We start from the raw sequence: 19,002 nt of genomic DNA, 5'->3' as shown, positions 1-19,002 counted from the left end.
CGCCAAAAATAAACAGTATCTGTTCACCAAAAAACAAGAAAAAGAAAAAGTATCTGCCACCCCCACCACCACCAACTGTGGTTCCACAAGACTCAATGTTAGTCAAAAATACAGAATTTAAAGGGTGAAAAGAAAAGTAGAGTTGATTCTCAACTAACCAGTAATTTTTATCTACCATTAAAGAGAATAAAAAAGATGTAGTTTCCTAATAGAATACTTCGTTGGTTTCGAGCTAGCTAGGGTTCAGCCATCATGTCCACCATCGCCGAGTCAAAATCCAGGTGCTGCATTTAAATAAGTAATTTGGAGGAGCGAGTGAGCGATAGAGCTTTGTCGATAAATTAATTCAGGCGGGGAGGCTGGTAGACATGCACATTCCTTGGGACAAAGAAACCGAAAGACCTAAAGGTTATGCATTTGCTGAATACGAGTCCGAGGAGATTGCTGAGTACGTTTTTAGGCTCTTCGTTGATCTTGTCACTCTCTAAAATCGGACATTCAAGTTTTCCATCTCAGGCCAACACAAGCAGCCCTCGCATAATAATATCAAGGGATACTTTGGATGTGGTCCTAATCTTAACATTCTTTGATTAAAACCTTAATAATATTCAAAGTTTGATCAAAATCTCTTGACTTTGTACACCTCATTATATTACTATTAATATTTATATTTTTATAGTTTTGACATTAATTATTTGATATTTTATGATATTTATAATCCCTTAAATTTAAAATTTCTCATTATAATACTATTAGAAACGGTTACAATAAAAAAATTCAAACATTTTGATTTAATAAATGGATAAAAACTATGTAAAAATAAGAAATAATAAAAGGCAAAAGAATGTATCCATAGTGTTAAAAAAATTGGTACATTTTACAAAAAAAATAGGTACATATTTCACATATAACAAAGTGGTACATTAATAAAGAAGAATGAGTACATTATAAATAAATTAGGGTACAGATAAAAGATTAAAAAATTATGAGTACAAATGAATTTTTTTAAAATATAGGTGCTAAAAGAAATTAATACATGGGTACAAAATAAAACTAAAAAGAAAATACTACAAATTTTAAAAAAAATGTTGCAGATTAAAAGTGGGTACAAACTAAAAATATAAATATATGATACAAAGTTTAGGCATAAAACATAAATATACCATATGTAATTTTTCTATCATTGATTAAATATACAATGTCACGTGACGGTATACACATGGGTACAAACACAAATAAAACTTTACAAAAATTGGGCACAAAAAGAAACTAATATATGGGTATAAATTAAAAATGAAAAGAAAATTGGTACAAATTAAAAAATATTTACAAATTAAAAATAAGTACAAACTAAAAATAAAAATATATAATAAAAAATTCAGCCATAAAAATATTTAAAAATATTTTATTATTCAAATAATAAAAATATTTTAACAGTAAATGAATATATTTAAAAATAAAAATATTTCCTCACAAACACAACTCAGGTTCTCTCCCCCTGGTAGTCGCGCTAGGTCACGCCGTTGCAATACGAGCACCCTAATTAATAATTAGGAGTTGTTCTTGTTAATTTTTTATCTTTAATATTCTTCAATTTATTCGATTAGATGATCGAAAATTAAAAAAAATTATGAGAAAATAAATACTAGTGTGCGGCTAGCACTACCCAATAGAATATGATTATGTTATAATTCATCCTTGCTGGAGAAGTTCATTTTCTGTCGTCTTCATGGAGTCAATCCACCACTCCAAAACATAGAAAAAAATATAGAAAAAGTACTCACAAGACGACAAGAATCATCACGTTGAGACCGGACCCTTGTGAACTACATTATTCACCCAAAAAGTAAAATTAAACATTAAAAGTGAAATTGATTCTTATTTGATAAGCGTTTTCACTCCACCGTTAGATAAAATCGACGGATATTAACCTTTGGATTTTTCTGAACGGTGGATATTAAGACGCTTGCGTAGTATTACACCTATAAAAAATGCAGAGGATCCTGGTCCTCTAGGTTCCTTCGTGGCAAAGGCCAATGGCATAGGTAACTCCAACGTCAGCTGCACACGTCAGCATCATAATACTTTTAAGGATGTTAGCCAAGGAACAATTATTGTCGCTGATATGGAAGGAGCGAGGAAGTAGTAGTGAGTGAGGACTGACGCTGCTGTGAGATTGACTAGGGATTGACAGCCAACAGTAAGTCTCTCTCTCTCTCTCTCTCTCTCTCCTGCTTCGATCCAACTTCCAGCTTTACTTTTTTGGTAAAGTTAGTATTTTACTCTGATCAGACTTGAGACTTAAGGTATACTTCTCCTCTCTCTTCTGGTTCCGTTGCTTTTCGTTTGGATTTTCTCTGATCGCTTCGTTTCCTTCCTGCATCGTTGGAACAATGTGAGTTAATTGTCTCTGCAGTTTCTGTTTTTTCTCTGTAGTTTTTGTTGGTGTGTGATTGATTAGTTTTGTTTGATCAAGTTTTTATGGAGATGGTATTTTTGCCTGTGTAATTTCCTCTTTGGGTTTCTCCCTCTGATAAATCTGTGTCCTTTACTCTTCCTGCATCATTGGGAGATTCATTGGGGTATTTGTCCAGTTTTTTTTCGTTCTGAATTTTTTATAATTTTGGATGGATTGGGTATTTTTGTGCTTAGTTTTGTTCAGTGAAAAATCTGTGCTTTTGCTCTCAACTGCAATTGCATAACAAAAGGCCTCTCTTTGTTTGGTTGTTTTGCATCTTTTTTGTATAGCAGAATTATCATCTTGTTCTTTCTGATTGTTGATTTGATCCTCTAAAAAATAATCATATACTTGCTAGGTTGTTACATGTTTTGCTTTTGGGTGGCTTTGGGTTATGTTCATATTTGTTCTTACCTTAACTTTTCTTGGATACATCCAGACCTTCTGGTTCTTAGGGATCGTTTGGAACTGCTTTTAAAATAGCTGAGAGCGTTTTTGTTTTTGTGAAAAAATGTTTTTGGGACTAATCTATAATAAAAATGCAAGTGAATCATGAAAAACACTTAAACTTCTCGTAAGAAGCACTTTTTCTCTCAACTGCAATTGCATAAAAAAAAGGCCTCTCTTTTTTGGTTGTTTTGCTTTTTATTTTTTGTAGAGCAGAATTATCATCGTGTTCTTTCTGATTGTTGATCCCCTAAAAATAATCATATACTTGTTAGGTTGTTGCATGTTTTGCATTTGAGTGGCTTTGGTTTATGAGGTTCATAATTGTTCTTAGCTTAATAATTTCAATTTATTTTCTTGGATTCATTGAGACTTTCTGGTTTTCGGTTGGAACTGCTATTGTCTTAAAATAGCTGAAAGCGTTTTGTGAAAAAATATTTTTGGAGCCAACCTTTAGTAAAAATGCGGGTGAATTTTGGAAAAACACTTGAAGTACTGCTTCCTAAAACAAGCACATAACTGGTGGAAGAGCACTTGAAGTGCTTCCTACAAGAAGCACCACTTCTCGTAGGAAGCAGTTTAAGTGCTTTTGGAACCCAAAAACATTTTCCCCAAATGCGCTTTTAGTCATTTAAAAAGCTCTCCCAAACGAGCCCTTAATTTCATAATTTCAATAAAACCATACAAGTACATTTTACTCATATGGATTCTTTGTCAGCGTAAATACAGTGAACATATTCACATGATAAGAGATGAGTAGGACGATAAGGTTGCATGGATTCACTTCCGGTGTGACTGCAGAAGCAGTTGTGCGGTTGCTGGAGAAAGAAACAGGAAAAGGATCTGTCTATGCTGTGAGATTAAGAAAAGCCAAAGATGGGAGAAGATATTATGCTACTGTTCAGTTTGACACCACCAAAAATGCTGATCTTATTCACTACATGGCCAATGCTAGAAACTTGTACTATGGCGCTTCCTATCTGAATTCTTGGAAGCTGGATCAGGATATTGTACCAAAGCCAAGAGTCTCTTTGCATACCTTTGCAAACATAAAGCTGGATTTTGGCTGCAAGATCGCAACAAATAAGCTATTTAGTTTCTGGAATATGAACAATGTTTCAGTGGATTTTGGGATTGGATTGCGGAAACTAGTTTATCGTCTGAAATATGACGCTCTGGAGTATATGATCGAACTTTCCTATGAAAACATCTGGCAGATTGAGTTGCATCGTCCACGCGGTTGTGCTGCTAAGCATCTTCTGATTCAGGTTCCTCACCTATTTTTAATCAGCACTTAAATTCAAATGATTGTCTTCTCCTAATCCTTGTTCTGTTTACGATTGAATAATTTTATATCATCTACATGGTGCATTTGCTTCTAAATATATGTGACCTTTTTCTGCTTTCCCATTGCTAGCAAATTGGTGAGCGTCAAATCACCAGTCTAGAGAATTGAGGGTTGTTCACTTTAAGGGTTAACATGGTAATCCTTGTCTGGATTTGAGCAAAAATCAATTTTCTTCGTTTGATGGAATTTAAAAGTTTGTAGTTTCTACAATTTGAGGTGTTGAGGGAAGTGGATAAAATTCGGTATATTTGAGAATATAGTATGAATGGAATATTTTTATTAACATCGTCAAAGCATGCTACTGCAGTTGGCGAAAAATTAAATGTTCTCTTTTATGAATTAGTAATCTTGAAAAGTTTGATGATTTGTCTCCAATTATCAGATGTACGGAGCACCTCGGATTTCTAAGAAAGTCATACGCTCTTCAGGACAAGCATATGAAGATCTTGGTATGACCTATTTCAAGGACTCTGATGATCAATGGGTCAGGACTACTGATTTCACTCCATCACGTGCTATTGGGCAGTCTTTTGCATTAAGCTTGGAGCTTCCTCATAGTCTCCAACTTCCAGATTTTCGAGAAAACTTTCCTGGGTATGAAGAGATTGAAGGTAACCTTGTCTTGGAGGTTGGTCCCCCTTATTCTTGCAACCCGAGTCTGGGTCCCATGGTTTGCCCTCCTCGAGGTGTCGATGTGTATGTGCCATATGATATCTTGTTTAAAGTACATTCTCTGCTTCAGCTTGGGTATCTTTCAGGGCCAACACTTGATGTTATATTTTATAAGATGGTTGATCCGCGCAGATTTGATCGTGCATGTATAGAGTATGCCCTAGAGAAATTATATAATTTGAAAGAGACCTGCTATAAACCTTCAGAGTGGCTTAATGAGCAGTACAGGAAGTACCTCACGTCAAAGAGACGTCCACAGTCATCTGTCATATCCTTAGATTCTGGGTTGGTATATGTACGCAGGGTCCAAATTACACCATGTCGTGTATTTTCTTCTGGTCCTGAGGTCAATGTCTCAAATCGTGTACTACGCAATTATCCAGATGATATTGATAACTTCATTCGTGTTTCCTTTGTTGACGAGGAGATGGATCGAGTTTATTCTTCAGATTTGCTTCCACGTACTTCTGCTGCCTATGAGGATGGGAAAACCGACATCTACAAGCGGATTATTTTCATTCTCAGAAACGGCATAGTAATTGGTGAAAAGAAATTCGAGTTTCTCGCATTCTCATCAAGTCAATTGCGAGAGAATTCTATGTGGATGTTTGCTTCAAGAAAGGGACTTACTGCAGCTGATATAAGAGAGTGGATGGGGGATTTTCGTCGTATAAAAAATGTAGCAAAATATGCTGCCAGATTAGGTCAATCCTTTGGTTCGTCCACTGAAACTTTAAATGTTGGAAAACATGAAATGGAAGTCATTCCCGATGTAGAAAACAATAAATATGTCTTCTCAGATGGGATTGGGAAAATATCTGCTGATTTTGCTAAGAAAGTGGCCTCAAAATGTGGCTTTAATGGGACTCCATCTGCCTTTCAGATTCGATATGGTGGGTACAAAGGTGTGGTGGCCGTTGATCCAACTTCATCAATGAAATTATCATTGAGGAGGAGCATGTCCAAGTATGAATCAGAAAACACAAAGTTAGACGTTTTAGCATGTAGCAAGATTCAACCTTGTTTTCTGAACCGCCAGTTGATAAGTCTTTTATCCACCCTTGGGGTTCCAGATCCTGCTTTCATGAAAAAACAAAAGGCAGCTGTACAACAATTGAATGCTATATTGACTGACCCACTAAAAGCACAAGAGGCTCTGGATTTGATGTCTGCAGGGGAGACTACCAACTGCTTGAAGGAATTGCTTATATGTGGTTATAAACCTGATGTTGAACCCTTCATTTCAATGATGCTGCAAACATTTCGGGCATCAAAGTTGCTAGAGTTGCGGACGAAAACAAGAATCTTTATTCCAGATGGACGAGCAATGATGGGATGTCTAGATGAAACCAGAACATTGGAATATGGTGAGGTGTTTGTGCAATTCTCTGGTAACAGGCATACTGTAAGTGCATCAAACCAGCGATTCATTATTGTGGGGAAGGTAGCTGTTGCTAAGAACCCTTGTTTGCACCCTGGCGATGTACGTGTTTTAAAGGCTGTGGATGTGCCAGAGTTGTACCATATGGTTGATTGTGTTGTTTTTCCCCAAAAAGGACCAAGGTAAGAATGTGTAATGCATCATGAGTTCGTGAATTTAGTTCAAAATATCCATTCTGTGTCTTTATGTGTTTGCAGTAGATTATATAATGTAAAAATCAAGAACACTGATTTCGATTGAAAAAATCAATATCATCACATCTTCCAGTTAACATGCATATAACCGTTATGTACTTGAGTCCATCGAATGCAATTTCTGCGGGTGATAAACCAGTACGGCTTTGCATTTTATTTTTACAAACATCTGTTTCAAAATTTGGACTTGGTTTCCTCTGTAGTTGCTATTTCTTAGAAATTCTTAAGTTGCATACAAAGTTCTACTTTTCCTTGGTTTTTCTGCATAATTGAGTACAAAAACTTTCTCATAAACATTACTTAATGATTGAAATATTGTTTATATTGTTAGGCCTCATCCAAATGAATGTTCGGGAAGTGATCTTGATGGAGATATCTACTATGTCTGTTGGGACGAAGAACTAATTCCTCGGAAGCAAATCGAACCCATGGATTACACCCCAGCACCAACTATAGAATTGGATCATGATGTCACAATTGAGGTAATACTCTTCAATAAGCAACCTACTAAGCAGCATCGCCCAGGCGGCTACCTGCCTTTGCTAACTTTTCATGTTGAGAATTTACTTGAATTTCAAAATTCAAGTACTAAATACGAAATTCTTGAGTTATCATCATATCATGTTGCTGTACAAAACTTGGAATTTCTTCAATAAGTAATTTGGAGTTCTTTTTTTCACATTGTAATTAAGATACCTGTTTGTACCATACTTGACCAATCCCGAAACTACCGAGCACCGGCCAACGCTATACTGTCAAGGACCCAGAAGAGTTCCCCTCCGACCAGGAGGCCAATCACTACTCGACACGTGTCAAGATTAGAAGCCAATCAGAGCGCAGCACGTGTCGACATCAAGAACCAATCACAACATGACACATGTCAATGTGACAAAGCTACAAGTTTTTCTATAAATAGGGGTCATTCCCCCACAATATTGCCTAATGCCATTTTGTGTTAAATCATTCACAAGAACTCACTAAATTGAGAGCTTGATCCTTTGTACTTGTGTAAGCCCTTCACTACTAATAAGAACTCCTCTACTCCGTGGACGTAGCCAATCTGGGTGAACCACGTACATCCTGTGTTTGCTTCTCTGTCTCTATTCATTTACGTACTTATCCTCACTAGTGACTGAAGCAACCAAGCAACCAAGCGAAGGTCACAAAACCCTGACACTTTCTGTTGTACCAAAGTCTTCGCTGATTTTGTGCATCAACATTTGGCGCCGTCTGTGGGAAACGACACTTATTCCTACTCTCTTCAGCTGTGTCAAGCTGGTTTCTATCATTCGTACACTTTCTTTTGATCAGGCATCCCTCTCCAGCATGGGAAGCGAAGGAAGCCATAGCACACAGAATGACACCCCCCTTGCACATAGTGCGAAACAACGAAAGAAGGAAGGAAAACGAGTTCTTCTTCAAGCTAAAGTCGATGAGTTGGAAGCTCAGAACAACAAGATAGCAATGAGGAATGAGGTCCTCCAGGAGCAATATGAGAAGCTCTTCGAGACACTCCACGAAGCTAGGCAAGCTCAGACACGCGAGCTTGTTGCCCCCGTGGAAGTCAACCATCAACTGGGTGCCCTCCAACATGGAGGGTCACATGCATTCGACATAGATATCCCTGATAGGGAACAGATTACCCCTCGACTTGATAATCAACATGAGGCTTCTCTTAACCCAGTTGCTTCGACCCGAACCATGAGAAGTGGAGGGAGACACCTCTTTGCTGAAGGGGCAGAAGGATCGAAAGCCGTCTTTCGCGATTGTCGGGATTTCCTGAAGCAACGTCGAGAGAATTCCATCCATATAAGCTCAAAGATTAATGACCCAAGGATTTCTGAGAGACTCGGTCCCCTGCCACGGCCCAAGCCGGCCACCAATTTGGGGAAGGGGCAACAAGTTCCAGAGAGACATGAGGGTACAGGGGACTCAGAGGTGTTCCGACAGACATACCCTGGAAGCCAGTACAGCGAGTCTAGGGAAAAATCACATGCCCTTGATCAAACCTTCCTAATTCCAAGAGGAGATGGAGATTTACGAAAGAAAGCTCCAGTGGCACATAATTCCGCTCAGGACCCCCTTGTCCTACAACTTATTGAGGAAGTAAACAAGTTGAAGGCTGAACGTCAGGCTGAAATACCTGACTGGAACCAACCCAGGCCTGGCCCTCTTACAAGGAGGATCCTCAACACCCCCCTTCAAGCAAAGACAAAGCAAAAGCTTGGCTTGCAACTTTATACTGGAAAAGAGGACCCGATTGAGCACCTTAACCTCTTTGAGTCCACCATGGCATACCGGATGCACACCGACGAAGAGCGATGTCTTCTCTTCCCCTCCACCCTCTCTGGCGGAGCTCTAAATTGGTATTGTCGTCTTACACCTGAGACGGTAGACTCATTTGAGGAATTGAGGAAACTATTTGTTTCCCAACACATTTTCCAAACCGATCGCTTGCACTCTGCAGATGACTTGTACACTATCCGCCAGAAGCCAGACGAGTCATTACGTATGTATGTTGGCCGCTTCAGCCATGAATACTCCCGGTGTGCCGAGGCAGACGACAAGACTGCCCTCAAAGCCTTCACGGCAGGCCTACGTGATTGTTTCTTTAAATACATGATCAATGCCAATACTTGGAAGACTTACTCTGAGGTGATGGCGCAGGCTTATAACCATGCCTCCGCCGAGGCAAAGACATATCAGGAGAAACCCCCTACAACCATCCTTTATCAACAAGTGGGAGGTGGAAGCCAGACTCACCTAAATGAGAAGACCTCGACTTTCCAAACAGCAGTGGCACCTCTCCATGCCTTGCATAATGCTTCACCGAATCAACAGACATATCAATTTCAAGGCAAGAGGAAGGATTTCCATCCTCACCACTCTCCTTTCAGTAAAAAGAGTAAGGGACATTATCCGGATAACCAAGGGTATCGCCACAATAGCGCTCGCCCCCAGGCAGTCAATGCAGTGGGTCAAACCCGCGTCAAGGGTATCGCCACAATATCGAGGTTTTAGCCTGCCATACTTAAGGTGTCTTACGCCTGCCGAGGCGGAAATCGTCCTTCGGGAAATACATGAGGGAGTCTGTGGAGATCATGCTGGATCTCGGTCCCTAGCACACAAGACTTTTCGCCAAGGATATTACTGGCCAACACTCCACCAGGATGCCATCAAAGTATCCCGCTCATGTGACAAATGTCAACGATATGCGGCTATTCCTCATTCCCCTCCAGAGCCTCTTACTCCTATGATCAGCCCTTGGCCCTTCGCCCAGTGGGGACTTGATTTGATCGGCCCAATGCCGGCAGGGAAGGGCAAAGTCTGTTACGCAGTCGTTGCAGTGGACTACTTCACAAAGTGGGCCGAAGTAGAACCCTTGGCAACCATTACTGAGGCAAAGATAGAGGACTTCGTGTGGAAGAACATCCTTTGTAGATTCGGCATTCCCAATGCGATAGTCACTGACAATGGGCGACAGTTTGACAACAAGAGGTTCAGGTTGTTCTGCTCTAAGTTCAACATCAACTTATGCTTTGCCTCTCCAGCTCATCCCCAGTCTAATGGACAAGTTGAGGCCATTAACAAAATAATCAAGCGCACTTTGAAAACCAGCTTGGACAAAGCTAAAGGCTGTTGGCCAGAATTTGTACCCCAAGTTCTTTGGTCATATCGCACTTCATATCGGACTTCAACAGGAGAAACTCCATTCTCACTTGCCTTTGGCACAGAGGCGGTTGTCCCTGTTGAGCTCGAGCAAGCAACATTCTGAGTCCAGAACTACATTCAAAGTGAAAATGACAAACAACTCACCCTCAACTTGGATTTAGTCGAGGAACACAGAAACCAAGCTCACTTGAGGAATGTCGCCTACAAGCAGCGCATCTCCAACTATTATGACTCTAGGGTCAAGCCTCGTTCTTTCAAAATAGGAGACTGGGTCTTAAAGAAAAGATTACTCTGCGACAGAGTCCCGAGTGAAGGCACACTTAGTCCAAACTGGGATGGACCGTATGAAGTCATTGGCATCAGTCGCCCTGGCTCTTACACACTTAGAAGCTCCGATGGCAAGACCCTTGGCCATCCATGGAACGCTGATCACTTGAAGTACTACTACAAATAGACTCACGATGTACAAGTGTTGAGCTATAGCCGTTCGGCATCCTATGTAATGAAGGCCATTTGGCAATGAATTCAATAAAGAGGTAATTTAGCCAACTCAGCCCTCACTCTTTTACATTCATAGCAAGCGATGCCGGAACCCTTCTCAATCAGAAAGCAATCCGTCTTCCACAGTCACTACAAAACAAGCAAATGAAGACCGTGTCAAGCGCCAAAAAAAAAAAAAAAAAAAAAAAAAAAAAAAAAAAAAAAAAAAAAAAAAACAGCTTCATCCAAAAAGCTTCACCCGAAAAGCTTCACCTCCAAAGCTTCACCCACAAAGCTTCACCTAAAAAGCTTCACCCAAAAAGCTTCACCCGAAAAGCTTCACCTCCAAAGCTTCACCCACAAAGCTTCACCTAAAAAGCTTCACCCACAAAGCTTCACCCAAAAAAAAAACTTCACCCGAAAAGCTTCACTTAAAAAAGCTTCACCTACAAAGCTTCACCTAAAAAAGCTTCACCTAGAAAGCTCCCTCTACATACTTTCACCATCAAAGCTTCACCATCAAAGCTTCACCTAGAAAGCTTCATCTACAAAGCTTCACCATCAAAGCTTCACCCAGAAAGCTTCATCTACAAAGCTTCAACACCAAAGCTTCACCTACAAAGCTTCAACACAAAACCTTGCTCCAAATCAACAAATTTTGTTCACAAAACCCAAGATGCCCTTGAACTTGTACAAAAACACTTGGGTAAACATAAACATTTTTTGTTTTACACCCACAAGGGCCCAAAATTTTCCTTCTTATTTATTCACTTATATATGTTCCCAAACATATTATAATAGATCCAACAACAAGCCAAAGTCCCAAGTTTCATAATGGACAAAAGTACAAGCAATTCATCAATAATGAAGGTGCTACAAAAATTGGAATCTGCCCCAAAATAGAAATCCAACCCAAGAGACTTTTTCTCTCTCTCCCTCTTCCGCCTCCTTTCATCTATCAAATTTCTGCAACCTCTGCTCTTCTCCAATAGAGCTGAATTTTGGACACCCTATAGTTCTTGAGCATATGAACAACTTTCAAGAAGGAACCATTTCTGTTTGAGCGACGGAAATTAAAGTGTTGAAGCTCCAAACATGACAGTCGGATTCTTGCAGATTTCGAAGCTGCTGTGATGTTTCGAAGATCTGGAAATATTTAACCATTAGTTCATTCTGAATTTTTGATATGTTATGAAAGAGACGATGAGGAACAACTTCAATGAAGAAAGCATGCCGATCTGAACAATAGAAAATGGAGTTTCGAAGCTCACAACAAATCTGACGGGTTGACAGAAAAATAATAACCAGTCATTCATCATACCTGGATTTCTGGAGTTATACTGCTCCGAGGGATCTCAAATTTTGATATGTTGTAGTTCACGAGCTGAGGAACAACTTCAATGAAGAAAGCATACCGATCTGAACAAGAGAAAATGGAGTTTCGAAGCTCACAACAAATCTGACGGGTTGACAGAAAAATAATAACCAGTCATTCATCATACCTGGATTTCTGGAGTTATACTGCTCCGAGGGATCTCAAATTTGGATATGTTGTAGTTCACAAGCTGAGGAACAACTTCGATGAAGAAAGTATGTTGATCTGAACAAGAGAAAATGGAGTTTCGAAGCTCACAACAAGTCTGACGGATTAACAGAACATTGATGAACAGTTACTCATCATACTTGAATTTCTGAAGTTGTACTACTCCGATGGATCTCAAATTTGGATATGTTGTAGTTCACAAGATAAGGAAAAACTTTCATGAAGACGACTTTGCAATCTGAGCTATAGAGAAAGGTGTTATCTTGCATCCACTCAGGCTGATTAGTGGAAACGAAAAGCAATTCCACCAAAGAAAAGATGAAAAAGAGAGAAAAGCTACTAATTGCACTTGATCTTGTCTAGTCAATAGCATGCAGCATCAAGCACACAAAAGTTGGAAATATTTTTAGATAAAGCATATACGAATGTGTGACATCGAAACAAGAATTCGTTACTTTGACAAATTAGTAACACGCGAGACACCTCATTCGGCAACTCTCTTCGCCTGAAGACTTGGGGGACTCCCACCATATGCTACTGCACCTTGATACTCGGCAGTCTCACAACCACTCAGTGACTTGGATTTTTCAAGTCTCCAACCGAGAAGTTTTCCTCACTCGGGAAATTAAGGGAACACTACCTCAAACTACATGCTTCACTCACAAAGCTTCAACAATACAGGTTTCAACAAAAGTAAAAATTCAAAGAACTTTATGAAGAAGGCTTTGGTGTATTTAACACAATATGTTGAAATGAAGCAAAGCTTATTTATTAATATTTTCGATAAGCCACAAATATGTACATATACATGAGTCAAAATAAACAAACAAAAGGGAGCCTTCACAAAGGTTGCTTAGGGGAAGTCTCAGCAGTCGGTAGAGCCCCAGAAAGAGAAAGCACCGGAGGGTGGTTATCCGGAGCCTCAGTACTTGACAAAACCCCAGAAGGAGGAGGCATTGGAGGTTCATCATTTGAAGCTTCATTACCAGGTACAGCCCCAGAGGACGAAGGCAATAAATGCCTTTGGAACAAACCCACAAACCGCTGATGATCAAGTAAAACCTTACCATCAGATTCCTTCATCTGGTCAAGCTTCCTCTTCATGTTTGTAGCATAGTCATGGGCGAGCCGGTGCAACTGCTTATTCTCATGCTTGAGCCCTCTAATCTCCTGTTTGAGACTCATCACTTCAGCAGCCAATGATTCAACTTGGCGGGTTCTAGCAAATAGGCGTTGGGCCATATTAGACACAGAACCTGCACACTGAACACTAAGAGCCAGAGAGTCCTTAACAGCCAACTCATCAGACCGTTTGGAAAGTAGTCTATTATCTTTGGGAGTGAGAAGGTTCCTGGCCACCACTGCAGCGGTCATATCATTCTTCATCACAGAATCCCCAACGGTAAGAGGACCAGTAGGGGATATGAAGGATGGGCGCCATATGTTGTCTGGAGAAGGCGTGGCTGTCTCTTCTCCAAGGTTCAAGTCAAAACGACGGTCGGAGGGTCCAGACATTTTCAAATGTGTTGAAGAAGGAAGAGGTCAGACAAATCAAGATCTTAGAAGTGCAAGAAATGAGCTTCTACTGGTAGAGATTCAAGTGTGCTGTGGAACTTAATGCCAGCCTCTATAAAAATCTGCACTCGACGGAGCTTCAGAAATCGAAGAGGCGTTTGCTTTCTCAAAAGCTGGGCTGCTCAGAGACCACGAGGGCCGATCTCAGAAATCGAAGAGGCGTTTGCTTTCTCAAAAGCTGGGCTGCTCAGAGACCACGAGGGCCGATCTCAGAAATCGAAGAGGCGTTTGCTTTCTCAAAAGCTGGGCTGCTCAGAGACCACGAGGGCCGATCTCAGAAATCGAAGAAGCACCTGCTTTTTCAGCCTCGTCAGCACCTGTCACATGCACACTCAGCTTTGCGGAAATTACGGGCAATCTGTCGAAGATTTCTGGTGAAGTAGAAAGCACGTGAATCTTACTGTTCAATCACCGCTCTCCATATGCACCATAAACTCCTCGGGTACCACATATAACTTTGTCAAAGATCTCTGACAAAGTTTAGGCACGAGAATTTCGAAGTTCCAGCTACCCTACTATTACCCATAAGGGTAAAGGAACAGCACCACTGCTTGACAACTGGAAAGTCCCTATGTGTGTCGACCTCCGGGTTTTGCGGCAAGACAGGTTGGCAAGAACGTCCAACCTTTACTCACATTCGAGAAAAGACTCCCAACATAATTACTTTCTAAAAAACCGGAGTAGCACCGCTTTCCGAATCTCGAGAGTCAGATCCTCGACGGGATTACTTGTTCGAAAACCGAAGAGGCACAACTCTCAGAACTTCGAGAGCCAGATTTCCTTAGATAAAGCTTGTCTGTAATCTTCACACGTAACATCAGCTTTCCAGATACCACATACCACTTTTTCAAAGTGCTCTGACAAAATTAAAACACGTGAAGCTGGCAGCTCCCACTACATTGATGTGACCAAGAAGGGTAAAGGAATAGCATTACTACTTGTTATTGGGAAATCCCTATATACATTGACCTCCCTCCTCAACGGACAGGCAAACCTGCAAAAATGCTCAACCCTTTCTCGCATTCGAAAAGGCACCCTCAACATAACCTCTCGAAATACTCAGCTTTATTTCCCCCCGATAATACCTCAGCAAATAAGCCACACCAAGAACAAGAGTATCTCATATCATCAGGGTCGAAAGCAAGAGTATCCCATATCATGCTTTCTCCCTGTCTTTGTCTTTGTCCTTGTCCACACCTGCAGGACAAGGAGAAAGAAAGCAGTCAGTCGGAACCTGAAATCAAACCTCCAATTTGGAACTGACTGCCTGGAGCCTTTGCCTGGTTGCTTACTTAGCATTGCTCTCGAGTACTCATCCTCAACTGCTGTCAAGGTCACGAATTCCACCGGCAAATACCTCATGACAGTTGATCAGATATTGGCTCTTTACACTGAAGCTGCCAAGCGTGGATGAGTCACTATGAAGGAATGTTCTGAAGGACCATTTAAATGCAAAGGTTGCACACCACTTCTGCCATGCAAAAGATTGAAGCAGAAGGTTCAACGGTGAGCTGAAACAGATCACTACAGCACGACACCTTTCCATACCACATTCATTATTCCGTCAACAGCAAAAGTATCCCATATCATCAAGGTCGAACGTACTCTAGATTTGATGGACTTGTTTTGACCCTCAAATTTTTGAGTCGGCCTTATACTCTGAAGGGCACCAGAAAACCCTCCAGCACAGTTCAAGAATAAGCCTGTGGAAAGTTACTTCTTCAAAAGCAAAAGTATCTCATATCATCTCTTATCCATTTGCTTCTCCTTATCCTGGCAGTTGAATGAGAGACAAGGAGAATGAGAACAATCAACCGGAAGCCGACGTCAAACCTCTGATCCTGGGTTGCTTACTTGGAAGTTTGACTGCTTACCTTGTCTGTCACCTCTTTCGGCAGATCTCCTAGCTCGGCGACTTGGGGGACTCCTACTATAGGGTTTGTATCACACTTGACTAAGCCCGAAACTACAACTAAGCTTCAAGTGAAATTGATACATTACCTTGTGCGTCAACATCAGCTAAGTACACCATTCCCGGATGGAGGAAAGGTACTTCCAGAGAAGGGCAGATGAAGATCAGACCACACTTCGGTACTTAGAAGTTTCGTGATTACTCAAGGGATTGGATCTTGCAAGTCCCCAACCGAGGAGTTTCCCTCACTCGGGAACTTAGGGGAGCACTGTTTGTACCATACTTGACCAATCCCGAAACTACCGAGCACCGGCCAACGCTATACTGTCAAGGACCCAGAAGAGTTCCCCTCCGACCAGGAGGCCAATCACTACTCGACACGTGTCAAGATTAGAAGCCAATCAGAGCGCAGCACGTGTCGACATCAAGAACCAATCACAACATGACACATGTCAATGTGACAAAGCTACAAGTTTTTCTATAAATAGGGGTCATTCCCCCACAATATTGCCTAATGCCATTTTGTGTTAAATCATTCACAAGAACTCACTAAATTGAGAGCTTGATCCTTTGTACTTGTGTAAGCCCTTCACTACTAATAAGAACTCCTCTACTCCGTGGACGTAGCCAATCTGGGTGAACCACGTACATCCTGTGTTTGCTTCTCTGTCTCTATTCATTTACGTACTTATCCTCACTAGTGACTGAAGCAACCAAGCAACCAAGCGAAGGTCACAAAACCCTGACACTTTATGTTGTACCAAAGTCTTCGCTGATTTTGTGCATCAACAATACCAATCCAAATTTTGACTCTCGCTCCTGGTCTCATTCTTTTCTGTTGCTGGTAGATCGTAGTATAGTACTGAACATAATACTTCTTCTAGTGGTGTTTTTCGAGTATTGAATTTGATCGTTTCTCTTGACCCACAAAAGGAAAAAATGTCTTGATGATAGCTTTGATGTTCTTTTGTTTTGTTTGACTTTGATGTTTGCTTGAAAGGGAAACTTAATTTTAATTTATTTTGATGTATTTGCACTTCAGTGATTCTAACGCTTCGATTCACTTTCCTTTTCGTTTGTCTCATGCCATACAGGGCAGTTTTTGTAAGAAACAAAACCCAGTATACTTGATCTTCATTTTCTTTTGGTGCAGGAAGTTGAAGAATATTTTGTGAACTACATGGTCAATGATAGCTTGGGCATAATTGCCAATGCCCACACTGTGTTTGCAGACAAAGATCCCTTAAAAGCAATGAGCGCAGAATGTATAGAGCTTGCAAAGCTATTTTCAATTGCCGTTGACTTTCCAAAAACTGGTGTGCCGGCTGTAATACCTCCACATTTATATGCCAAGGAATATCCAGATTTCATGGAAAAACTTGACAAACCCACCTATCAGTCATCCAATGTAATTGGAGCTCTTTTTCGTGAGGTGAAGGACATTGCGCCTCATGAAAGCTCTATCACATCCTTCACTCGTCAAGTGGCGAAGCAGTCATACGACTCTGACATGGAAGTTGATGGCTTTGAGGATTACATTGAAGATGCTATCTATTACAAGGGCAATTATGATTACAAGTTGGGAAATCTGATGGAGTATTATGGGATCAAGACAGAGGCTGAAATACTTAGTGGGAGTGTTATGAGAATGTCAAAATCTTTCACTAAGAGGCGGGATGCAGAGTCTATAAACGTGGCTGTGAGATCGTTGAGGAAGGAAGCTAGGGCGTGGTTCAATGAGAAGGGAACTGGTTTAGATTCCGGAGCTGATGTTGTATATGCCAAAGCTTCAGCTTGGTACCATGTCACATATCATCCTGATTATTTTGGTACATACAACGAGGGGCTGAATCGTGACCATTTCATCAGCTTTCCATGGTGCGTTTATGACAAGCTCGTCCTCATCAAAAAGGATAACGCAAGTATACGCATGTCATCTCTAGAAAGCCAATTCTGGGATGGGTTGCATTTGAGTTGAGAAAGTTGGAAGTTTTTGATGTTTGTTTCTTGGTGATGGGGTAAGCTCGTAAATTGCTTATGCTGATGGTAAAATTTGAGTGTATTTTGCTTGTTGAATAATATAATAATGGATTGATCTTCGGTTTCTTGTTTCTGACACTCGAAAGTTGGTTTGAAAGCTTGATGTACTTTCCTGGATAGAACGTTTACTGAGATGCAAGTATGTAATAGCATAAGATATATGTAAGGATAAATGCTTGTAATGATTTGAGTTTCAAGTTTCTTGCAATATATGAATTGCTTTGTAAATTGATATTTTATGGAAAGTCTCTTGCAATTTATGCAATGCTTTGTAAATGGATGCATTATGAAGTAATTTATAAAATATCCATTCTCAAAGCATTTCAACGGCAAAATCATAAATTTTGATGTGCCGTCTACTTAAAATAGTAATACATTCTCATACAACATTGAAAATAAGTAGAAAATGTTATTTCAACCTTTTTTCTCATCGAATTTCTATAAATGAGTCTTTAAAGGATGAGATGAAAAATTGCATTATGTCTAAATGTATATTAATCAAATTATGGGAAATTTTTACACAATAGTATATTGCACAAGACATGCAATTTTTTCACTACCCTTGCTACTTTATTTAGGTACAGATATTGAAGGAAACTAAACATATTAAACTCTCAATATTAGACCACATGTAAAAATGGTTCTGCATTTGGGTTCCATCATTAAACTCATCCAAATGAATGTTCAGGAAGTGATCTTGATGGAGATATCTACTTTGTCTATTGGGACCAAGAATTGATTCCTCAGAGACAAATCCAACATAAGGATTATACCCCAGCACCAACTATAGAATTGGATCACGATGTCAGAATGCAGCTATTACTCTTGAAGATCATGTGGTTATGCTCAATTTTAATTTTTTTTTCTTAAGAGCAATTCCACTCCTAAAGATTTTGCGCCAGCACCCAGCGCATTTATCCACTCAAGCGAACAGTAATAGGCCAAAGCATCTCCTCCTCTAAAAAAATGCGTTGGCACAAACGATCTCCACTCCTACAAAATGCGCTGGCATCCAGCCCATTTAAAATATTTTATAAAAAGAATAAATAAATAAAATAGTTTTAATTTCGGATAAGATTTTTAACCAATCTCGTAACGCCACGTGTCATTATCCGAACGTACTATTTTGTGAATAGATTTCCGCTTAGATTTGCAACCAATCCTAATGCGCCATGTGTCACTATTTGTTTACAATAATTTAGCCAAGATTATGATAAGAT

General features: G+C 40.1%; 1 protein-coding gene and 1 long non-coding RNA gene across 4 annotated transcripts; one reads left to right on the top strand and one right to left on the bottom strand.

Moving 5' to 3' along the window:
* The first annotated feature begins 2,042 nt into the window (after nucleotides 1-2,042).
* On the top strand, nucleotides 2,043-18,010 carry LOC126596363 (probable RNA-dependent RNA polymerase 1). 3 transcript variants are annotated; one of them, XM_050262927.1, is made up of 5 exons: nucleotides 2,043-2,200; nucleotides 3,624-4,173; nucleotides 4,636-6,488; nucleotides 6,892-7,042; nucleotides 16,896-18,010. In XM_050262927.1, exons 2-5 carry the CDS (start codon nucleotides 3,658-3,660, stop codon nucleotides 17,718-17,720), a joined length of 3,345 nt encoding a protein of 1,114 aa, XP_050118884.1. In that variant the 5' UTR covers nucleotides 2,043-2,200; nucleotides 3,624-3,657; the 3' UTR covers nucleotides 17,721-18,010. The 3 variants fall into 3 exon arrangements, with proteins under 3 accessions (XP_050118884.1, XP_050118885.1, XP_050118883.1); XM_050262928.1 differs by having other exon boundaries at nucleotides 2,158-2,306; XM_050262926.1 differs by lacking the exon at nucleotides 2,043-2,200 and adding an exon at nucleotides 2,220-2,395.
* LOC126596364 (uncharacterized) lies at nucleotides 11,454-12,943 on the bottom strand. The gene is made up of 3 exons (XR_007613951.1): nucleotides 12,215-12,943; nucleotides 12,034-12,131; nucleotides 11,454-11,858 (listed from the first exon to the last, which is right to left on the bottom strand). It is a non-coding gene; the product is annotated as an uncharacterized LOC126596364 (long non-coding RNA).
* Nucleotides 18,011-19,002: the final 992 nt, after the last annotated feature.

This window comes from Malus sylvestris, chromosome 13 (genome assembly GCF_916048215.2).
Source record: "Malus sylvestris chromosome 13, drMalSylv7.2, whole genome shotgun sequence".
In the NCBI taxonomy this organism is placed as follows: domain Eukaryota; kingdom Viridiplantae; phylum Streptophyta; class Magnoliopsida; order Rosales; family Rosaceae; genus Malus; species Malus sylvestris.
The sequence above is the reverse complement of the archived record's forward strand: the minus strand, read 5'-3'. Positions and strand labels throughout refer to the sequence as shown.